Source organism: Babylonia areolata, chromosome 8, assembly GCF_041734735.1.
Source record: "Babylonia areolata isolate BAREFJ2019XMU chromosome 8, ASM4173473v1, whole genome shotgun sequence".
Classification (NCBI taxonomy): domain Eukaryota; kingdom Metazoa; phylum Mollusca; class Gastropoda; order Neogastropoda; family Buccinidae; genus Babylonia; species Babylonia areolata.
Window position 1 is genome coordinate 12,802,810 of NC_134883.1, and position 10,000 is coordinate 12,812,809.

The 10,000-nt window shown below is 41.4% G+C and overlaps 1 protein-coding gene across 1 annotated transcript in view; it reads left to right on the top strand.

The window, feature by feature from the left end:
- LOC143284970 (uncharacterized) overlaps window positions 1-10,000 on the top strand; it is a 14,231-nt gene that overhangs the window by 926 nt on the left and 3,305 nt on the right. The window contains exons 2-3 of the mRNA XM_076592131.1: window positions 3,066-3,768; window positions 6,762-6,908. Coding sequence (XP_076448246.1) covers window positions 3,544-3,768; window positions 6,762-6,908 — 372 coding nt within the window. The 5' untranslated portion in view covers window positions 3,066-3,543. The remainder of the gene's footprint in view (window positions 1-3,065; window positions 3,769-6,761; window positions 6,909-10,000) is intronic.

Below are 10,000 nucleotides of genomic sequence, written 5' to 3' on the forward strand. Positions count from 1 at the left end.
GGGGGTGTATCCCGGGTATGTTCTATTACCCACCACTGAACGCCGACATGGATTCGCGGGATCTTTAACGTGCGTAATTGATCTTCTGCACGAATGAAGGGAGTTCATCTGCACATCTGTTAACATGGGAGATCAGAAAGCTCTCCATTCTCTTTGTCACCAGGCGCTATGATTGGGATTCGAACGCGGAAACCTCAGACTGAAAGCCGAACGCTTTAACCACTTGGCTGTTGCCGTATGTCGTGAGTGTTTTGGGGTGGGGTTTTTTAGGGGGGGGGTTGGGGGGGGGGGGGTTCGGCTTCTCTTTCGTTTGTGGGTAATGTACAACTCCTACGTTCATCTCTGTAATTGGAATGGGCTTTTACATGTATTTTGTTGGGGGGGGGGGTTAGGGGGCGCGGTTGTTGTTGTTGGTGGTGGTTTTTTGTTTTGTTTTTGTTTTTCATTTTGTTTATTCTTGTTTGTTTGGAAGGGGGTGGGATTTTTTTTTTCTTTAATCCCGCCATTTGGACAGCATATCCCGTTCTTGTTGTTTGTTTGTTTGATGTGTTAAGACATTGCCTATTTTCTCGTTCCCCATTTAATACAAACAAAAAGCGTTGTTGCTTTCTTTTGGTTTGTATGTAGTTGGGGTGTGGTATTTTTTTTATTTTTGGGGGGCGAGGGGGGAGGGGTTGGGGGGAGGGTGAGAAACAGATCAGATCAGAACGCATGTGGTTCAGTTTTCTTTTCCAGAAACTACACAGAGAGGACGATCTGTAAATGACGAATGGTCTTCTTCTTCTTCTTCTTCTTCCGCGTTTATGGAAAATATACAGCTTTCACGTTCACACTTTGAGTGGGCTTTTACGTTTGTTTGTTTTTTGTTTTTGTTGTTGTTGTTTTGTTGTTGTTTTTTCATGAATGATGATTTGTTGTTGATGTTGTTGCCATATTCCGTTGTTGTTGTTGTTGTTGTTTTATTGCCGAACCGATTCTGCCATAACGCCTCTGCTAGAGATGACAAATAATTTCTCTGACTGGATTCGGGAGTCATGAAAAGCGCTCTCTGTTGTATTTATAACGAGAACAAAATGCATCTGATATTGATTAGGATAAAACTGTTATATGCACACACACACACACACACACACAACACACACACACACACACACACACACACACACACACACACACACATACAACTCTTTCAATCCAACATTATCCTATACCTTCTCTTGACATTATTAAACGTTTTGTTCAAACCAAAAACAGTCATACTTTCCTTTCGATATCGATGATGTATTTTTGTTTTGTTTTGTTTGTTTGTGTGTGTGGTTTTGTGTTGTTGGTCTGTTTGTTTGTTTGTTTTTTTGTTTTGCTTCTTTTTGTTGTTGTTGCTCGTTTTTTGTTTGTTTTTGTTTTTTGGTGGGGGGGGGGTTTTGGGGGGTGGGGGGGGGGGCGTCGTTGCTGTTCGGCCTGTTTCACAGCCACAACGGTCTGGGTTTTGTGTGTATGAAAATGGTACAGATTGTAAGCCTTCATCACAGCAGAGGCTTTTTTTTTTCTTTTTTTAATTTAAAAAAAGGCCGTTGTAATAGTTTCTGCTTCTGAGTGGTGGCGGGTTCTGTAGTGCGCGGCATATATTATATGCAAATGTTATGGTAATTCCGTACGTAGAGTGAGCAGGAGATGATTACCCCGTCACTGGTCGCAGTGCTTTGTTTCGTGCTTTCCACCATCCTGGGCATGACACGTGAATAATGAATAATGCACTGTACATGTCAGACACCGATACCTGTCAGCCAGGGTTCCTGAATGTTCGTCAGTGCAGAGCCTGTAACAGTTGTATTCACAAATCTGCCCCTTCCTGTCCCTGTGGCTGCCTTCAGTCACCTCTACACTCCATCTCGCTCACTACGATCGGCTTCGGATCCACTCTGTTTACGCATACCCAGATTCAAACACTCCGCTGTTGGGCTGACGCCGTTCTTTCTCTGTCTCTGGACCTTGCAATTGGAATGAACTTCCTCTTTCGCTTCGTCAGGTCTCCGCACTCAGCTCTTTCAAGTCTGGCCTTAAAACCTACCTCTTCCCAAAATAGCCTCCGTTCCCTGCCTCTTCCTTGTCTTCGGTTTCTCCAGTTTTAGAGTTATGCATGCGTGTGAATGACTGGTGCGAAAGCGCTTTGATTTGTCTCTGCACAAGATTCAGCGCTATTTAAATACCATTATTATTATTATTATTATCAGTTAATCCCAACCCTCACGAATTAAGGAAGGAAAATGGCAGAGTGGTGAAGACGCTCATCTGCTACTATACAGTGTCCGTGAGGGTTTGGGGTTCGAATCCCGCTATCGCCCTTTCTCTCAAGTTTTGGAAAACTCAAACTGAGCGTCTAGTCATTCGGACGAGACTATAAACCGAGGCCCAGTGTGCAGCACGCACCGAAAAAGAACCCACGGCAACTAAAGGGTTGTCCCCTGGCAAAATTCTGCAGAAGAAATCTACTCTGTTAGGTACACAGATATATATGCATGCACTCAAGGCCTGACTATTTTATTTATTTATTTATTTACTTATTTATTTATCTATTTATTTTTATTTTTATTTTTGTACGCTTATAGTTGACTTCATTAAGTTTTTGCGCCTTATAAATATTAGTTGTAGTAGTAGTAGTTCTTTTTTATGTATTTATTTATTATTGATTTATTTATTTACTTATTTCTTTTTATGTTATTTTATTTTATTTTATTTTATATATTTTTCTTTTTTCAAGGCCTGACTAAGCGCGTTGGGTTACGCTGCTGGTAAGGCATCTGCTTGGCAGATGTGGTGTAGCGTATATGGATGTGACCGAACGCAGTGACGCCTCCTTGAGCTACTGATACTGATACTGTTATTTATGTCGTTACTGCATAAAATGTACGATCTGGTTGTGATTGTATGTCGCAGTATCATCCATTCCTCTTCAGTCATTTTTAGTTGTTGTTTTCAAGACTGCAAATCAGTGCTACGTTAAGTTGCGATTCCTGTAACCTGTATTAAAACCATTGCTCAAAGGGAATAATGTTCCATGCTTTCAGCTCCCGAAGCACTGCAAGTCACCTGAATACTGTACAGCTGTGGTCAACGTTCACATCGTCCGTGAGCCAGGGCATGGCCTTCGCAAAACTGAGAAAGGAGAACTCTTTTTTTTTTTTTAGATCCACACCAGTGTTCTCACAGTTGCCGACTGGCTTCATCCCAGCTTGAACCATCCATACCTCCATACCTCAGCTTTAAAACTTTGCCCCATTCCAAGCTTCACCCTGGACCCTCGACACGCCCGCATCAAGACTAATTCAGCTTAGCCGAAAAATACTTGCAAGTAGCCTGTGCACCCAACTCTTTTTTTTTTCTTTTTTTTTTCTTCTCAAGGCTTGACTAAGCGCTTTGGGTTACGCTGCTGGTCAGGCATCTGCCATAGCAGATGTGGTTTATGTGGATTTGTCCGAACGCAGTAACGCCTCCTTGAATTACTGATACTGATACTGATCTCTCTCTCTCTCTCTGAACACCAAGATGGCGACCATCAAGAAAGAGAACTCTACGGTCCGCTTCGCGAAAGGAACGAGAACTCTGACGCACATGTACAGGCCTGAGCTGCATCGACAGGCGACGGAGCGCATGCCCGAGTCACGCCTTGGGCACGAGCTGGCCCAGTTGTGTCAGAGGGGCTTGGGGGAGGCCTTTGACGCCGGGGCCACGGCCCAGGCCAAGCTGGAGGCCAGGGAACTTCTGGACATGGTAAGTGGATGTGAGGTTGTGGGTGGGTGTGTGGGGGGGGGGGGGGGGGGGGGCTGTGCGCACGTGCGGTGTTTGTCTGGTTGGTTTTTAAACTAATCTCTATTCAGAAAACACATTAGACGCGTATACACATAAACAGCAGAGCAACTGACAAACAAAAAAACAAAAACAAAAAAAAAAGTATCTGCTTATATCGTGCTCATGCACGCGATAAATCAGTTTTCGCTTCAGCAAATCAACGAGGTCCCGTGTACAGCAGCACGCACTTGACGCACTGAGAAAGTACCCATGGCAGACGGGAGTGTTTGTCCTCTGGCAAAATTCTGTGTACGGAATCCACGCTGATAAGTACACAAATTAATATATGATTATGCATGCACTCAAAGTCTAATCAAACTACGTTAGGAATTTTTCTTTCTTTCTTTCTTTCTTTCTTTCCTTTCAGACGCTGCTGTCATTTAGGCGAAACCGGGTGGGTCTGGAGTAATACTTCAGCGATATTTCTTTCCTGCTTTCCTTCTTTGTTTCATTCTTACTTACTTACTTACTTACTTACTTACTTACTTACTTACTTACTTACTTACTTACTTACTTACTTACTTACTTACCTACTTACCTACCTACTTACTTACTTACTTACGTACTTACTTACTTACTTACTTACGAACCTACCTACTTACTTACTTACTTACTTACCTACTTACCTACCTACTTACTTACTTACCTACCTACTTACTTACTTACTTACTTACTTACTTACTTACTTACCTACTTACCTACCTACTTACTTACTTACCTACCTACTTACTTACTTACTTACTTACTTACCTACTTACCTACCTACTTACTTACTTACCTACTTACTTACTTACTTACTTACTTACTTACTTACCTACCTACTTACTTACCTACCTACTTACTTACTTACTTACTTACCTATTTACCTACCTACTTACTTACTTACTTACTTACTTTCTTACCTACCTACCTACTTACTTACTTACTTACTTACTTACTTATTTACTTGCTTACATTCTTTCGTTCTGTCTTCTTCTCCCTTCAAATGCTGCAGTCACTTTTGCGAAATCGGGTCGGTCTGGACTAATAGGTCTGGGTAAAATGCAAACAGCGTGGTATTGCGAACGATTCGAAGACCGCCCCACATCGAAGCGTTCTTAACGGTTGCATTTCACATCTGTTTCGACTTCTGTTTTTTTTCTAATACTTTCATGAATATCTATTTCCAAGAACCAGTGAAACGTCAGCTGTTTCTGGCAATTTCCGCGTTCTTTCTTCTCTTCGCGCGCAACTGCCGACCAAGGTTACAAACGTGCTCTCAAAATCCTAAAATCAAGGGAAGCAAGTTGTAGGACTTGAAATTTGACACAGTTTAAAATGATTTATTTGATTGGCATGTTGAATGATCATTACCAGTGCTGGGAACATTCAAGAAAGCATATTGGTGACAGGTCAGAACGTCAGTTTTGACAGGAATCTGCAAAATAGTGTCGTTTGCAATTAGGCCATAGGATATTTTGACGTGAGTCGATTTGCGAACGATGCTGCACAGTTACTGAGCGTTTTCAAAAAGGTGTGGTTGTGTGTTGGGGGGTTGGGGGGGGGGGGGTTGGGGGTGTTTGAATGTCTGTTTATGTGTTTGTGTGCATGTGTGATCAAAACCAAAAATACAACAGTCTGGTGCGATGCTCCAATAATAAGATCTGTCTAATGAGTTAAAGACCTGCTTCTGTTTAATTGTCTACATGTACCCAAAGCCATCGTTCGCAATTATACTTGCCCAGTCGCCTTTACCCTCAGGCACCCCAGCTACTTCAAACGCCGACAAAACGTTGAAAAGAATGAGCAGACGAACTTTTCCGGGTGCAACCCAGTCGGAGAAAGCCTTCAAAAACAAAAGAACAACGTTTGACTACCCTACGACAAGTTTTGTTATCTTTACATAGTCGCTTCGACTGGATCGCTGGCAATTTGGCATACCCACTCTACTTCGTTGGGAATTGTTCTTTCTGTCTTTCTTTCTCTCTCTCTCTCCTTCGCCTGTCTGCATTAGCAAATTAATTACTTTTGTATATGTACAATGTTAAAGTTGTGTTTCTCTGTTCTCTTTATGTCCGCTATATGTTTCTCACTTCGGTCATGTCTCTGTATGTGCATAAGTGTGTGTGTGTGTGTGTGTGTGTGTGTGTGTGTGTGTGTGTGTGTTGGGTGGAGAGAGTGTGTGCATGTGTATGGATATGAATGTATGAATGCGTTCGTTTTATTACTTTTTACGATGTTAATGATGATGATGGTGATCATTCTTCGTTGTAGTAGCAGTAGATGTAGCAGTGTTAACAAAATTATTATTGTTGTGTCGTTATCGTTAATGTTGTTATTGTTATTGTTGTCACAAGGACAGGCTGGAAGACTGGGCGATGCCTAAAATCTTTACCTTGAGTAATGAAGTTTTTTAATCTTGAATCTTTCTTTCTTTCCCTTCTGGTGCTGCTGTCTATAATTGTTTTGTTTGTTTGTTTTGGGGGAGTGGGGTTGTCTTTTTATGGTTATCGAGATCTTTCTTTCTTTTTTTTCTTTCTTTTTTTTTCACTGTTCATTTACACACTTTTCACACTCTTCATCGTTCAGTTACACATCATGCACAATATCAACACACCTTACACAATGTTCACTGTTCCATTACACATTTTGCACACTCTTCGTTGTTCCATTACACACCCTGCACAATATGAATTAACACACCTTACACAATGTTCACTGTTCCATTACACATTTTGCACGCTCTTCGTTGTTCCATTAGACACCCTGCACAATATGAATTAACACACCTCACACAATGTTCACTGTTCCATTACACATTTTGCACGCTCTTCGTTGTTCCATTAGACACCCTGCACAGTATGAATTAACACACCTCACACAATGTTCACTGTTCCATAACCCCCCACTGTGCGCACTGAGTCACGTTCATTCAGATGCTGCTGTCACTGAGGCGGAACCGGGTGGGACTGGACATCCTGCCACCCGTGATCCTGGACTGTTTCCCCCACTGGCAGGCCGCACCCGGAACCACCGTGGTCTGTCTCCTGCCCGTCGACCTGCACAAGGCCAAGGTGGTGCAGGTGAGAGAATGTGCATGGAGGGGATAAACCCACCCTGCCCCTGCCCTCGTATCCACTCAGCTCTGCACAGAGAGACAGACAGACAGACAGACAGACATGCGAGCGCGCGCGCACACACACTCTCTCTTCAGTTCTTCCTGTCCCTCACACACACACACACACACACACACACACACACACACACACACACACGAGAGAGAGAGAGAGAGAGAGAGAGAGAGAAGCGAGTGCGCGCGCACACACGCACACACATACACTCTCTGTCTCTCTTTCTGTCCCTCAACACACACACACACACACACACACACACACACACACACACACACACATCAGCTTCAGGACCTTCAGCATCCACACTCAAAAAATCATTTTGAATGATGATGGTGTGGCTTATTTACTCATTTCATTTAGCTTATCAACACCATGTTAAACTAGTTTTTAAAACTTGTTTTAAAACTGTGTTTAAGATAAACAAAGATAATATCCGTCCACTGACTCACATTGGAAAAGGTTCGTGAAAATGATTTTTTTTTTTTAATGTGGTCGTGAAATAACATGGTATATGTGTGTCTGCATTGTTCGAGTTTCGTCTTCAATCACCTCAAATCAAATCAAATCAAATTATGGTGCTTAGACCCTCGCCGACCACTAAGGCCATCTCAAGGCTATCACTACGTCAATACCTACTTCAAGTCAAGGGTAAAAAAAAAAAATTACAGTATAAACTTATCACCGCTTAAAGCTTTCCACTTCGATCACCTACCTGTACGACCATATATTTTGTATTTCTCTGTTTTGTGAGTGTGTGTGTGTGTGTGTGTGTGTGTGTGTGTGTGTGTCTGTCTGTCTGTCCGAATCTGTCTCTGTCTGTGTCTGTCTGTGTGTCTGCGTCTGTGTGTCTGTGTATGTGTGTGTTTGTGTGTGTGTGTGTGTGTGCGTGTGTGTGTGTGTGCGTATATATATATATATATATATATATATATATATATATACGTGTGTGTGTGCGTGTGCGCGCGCGTAGGCAGGGTGACAGTAGCGGGGATGTTAAGAGGAGAAGACGGAGATAGAGTGGAGGAAAACAGATAAGAAGAAGGGAAGTTGGGAAGTTTGTGGGGCAGGGTTAGGGCGGGGGGGTTAGAGAGTAGAGGGGAGTGAAAACACAGAAATGACTTTGATATATAAACTTTTAAAGAATTATAGAATGGTATACATTTTATGACATAAAATACTGAAAATAAGAGAACATTTCAAGGAGAAGGGTTGTGGCCTTCATTAAATGAATAAATCCTCTGTGTGTGTGTGTGTGTGTGTGTGTGTGTGTGTGTGTGTCTGTCTGTCTGTCTGTGGTGTTTCAATGTCTGCACGGGTTCTTTATGATCGTTGGTGCGGTGATGCGATCCCATGGTAATTTAACTACCAGGCCGATAACTCTTGTGTTACATAATTAAATATAGGTACGAGCATTACGTCCCTTGGATTATGTGCGGCGATCGCAAGTGCTCAACATTAACTGAGGACTCAATTCTCTCTCTCTCTCTCTCTCTCTCTCTCTCTCATTTTCCGTTCCCGTTGGTTTACAAACACAGCTGAATAACGTACAACGTGTTGTATCAAAACTTCAATTAAAAGTGAATATGAACAAAAGTAACATTGTTTTTTTCGAAAAAGTGGTTATCTAGGCGTGAGGGAAAGTTGGATGTACGATAGTGTCACAATGCATGTAGTCAAGTATCTTGGGATATTACTAACAACACGTTTAAGTTTTGTTTCCGCTTGCAAAGATATTGCCAGCAGGGCCAAAAATGTTTTATTGTGCATTATGAAAACCATATCATCCTTTCATAATAGTCTTTGAAATTATTTAGGAAAATACATGACTACACAAGTGCAGACTGCTGTACAGTATGCTTCAGAAATGTGGGGGTTAAACAAAGCTGCTGTAAATTGTGAATCTGTACATTTATTTGCGTTAAAGAAATTGTTGGGTGTTAATATCTGTACACCTAATGATCTGATATGTGGTGACAGATATCCAATATATAAAAATTCTGTTGTTCATTGTATTCGTTATTGATTTAAATTGTTACAGATGGAAGAGTATCGGTTACCTGGTTGAGCCTATAAGATGTCACAAGAGTTAGAAACTGGAGGAAAGAAGAATTGGGTTACTCATGTACGGAACTGTTTGAATATGGAAATTAACAAATAAAGAGGCCAGTTGATGAAATCAGTGATTAACAAATAGTAAAGAGTGGTAACTCTCTCCATTACACAAGGTACACAACTTAAAGTCAGTGATGCTTACGCTACCGATTCAGCTAGCACACAGGTAAATAAAAGGTACATTGGAACAAACCCAGACACTTCCTATTTAAAATAATAAAAATAAAGGAAGTACAGCGCCGGGCCTGTCCTTATACCAATCATTTGACATGTGCACACAGCAGCAAAGACAGAAGAAATGTGCAAGCACAAATTAGCTTTTATTCAAGACTGGCATAGCCTCTTTAATCCTGAATAAGCCACACAGAACACATGGACAATACAGAACAAATACATGGTTGATTCGGTGGTTTATCAACTGGAAATTAAAATAATGAGGCCAGGAGATGAAATGATTAACAAATAGTAAAGAGTGGTAACTCTCTCCATTACACAAGGTACACAACTTTGAATATGGTTTAGGTGATGCATGGGCCGGTAAACCATGCAGGGTGTTGGTAGTGTAAATGCATTTATTACTGCTTTTCGTCAGCGTTTAATTGACTGCAGATGGCAAAAATAGCACGAACATATTCAGACCAGTGATATATTTAACATGTGCAGAACTTTTTGTAACACCCATGAAGTAAAATCTTATCTTTTGTCTATTGTGGACAAACACTTGAAATATATAACAACTGGATTTCGATTCGGTATATCTGATTTAACTGTACATCATTATAGATACAGGGAGTTCAATGAGAGTAATTTGATGTGTCCATTGTGTAAAGAATCCAAGGAAGATGAAATGTATTTTGTTTTGTGTTGTAGTTCTTCGTGATATCAGACAAAAGTTCATTCCTTCAAAATATTACCAAAATCCATGTACC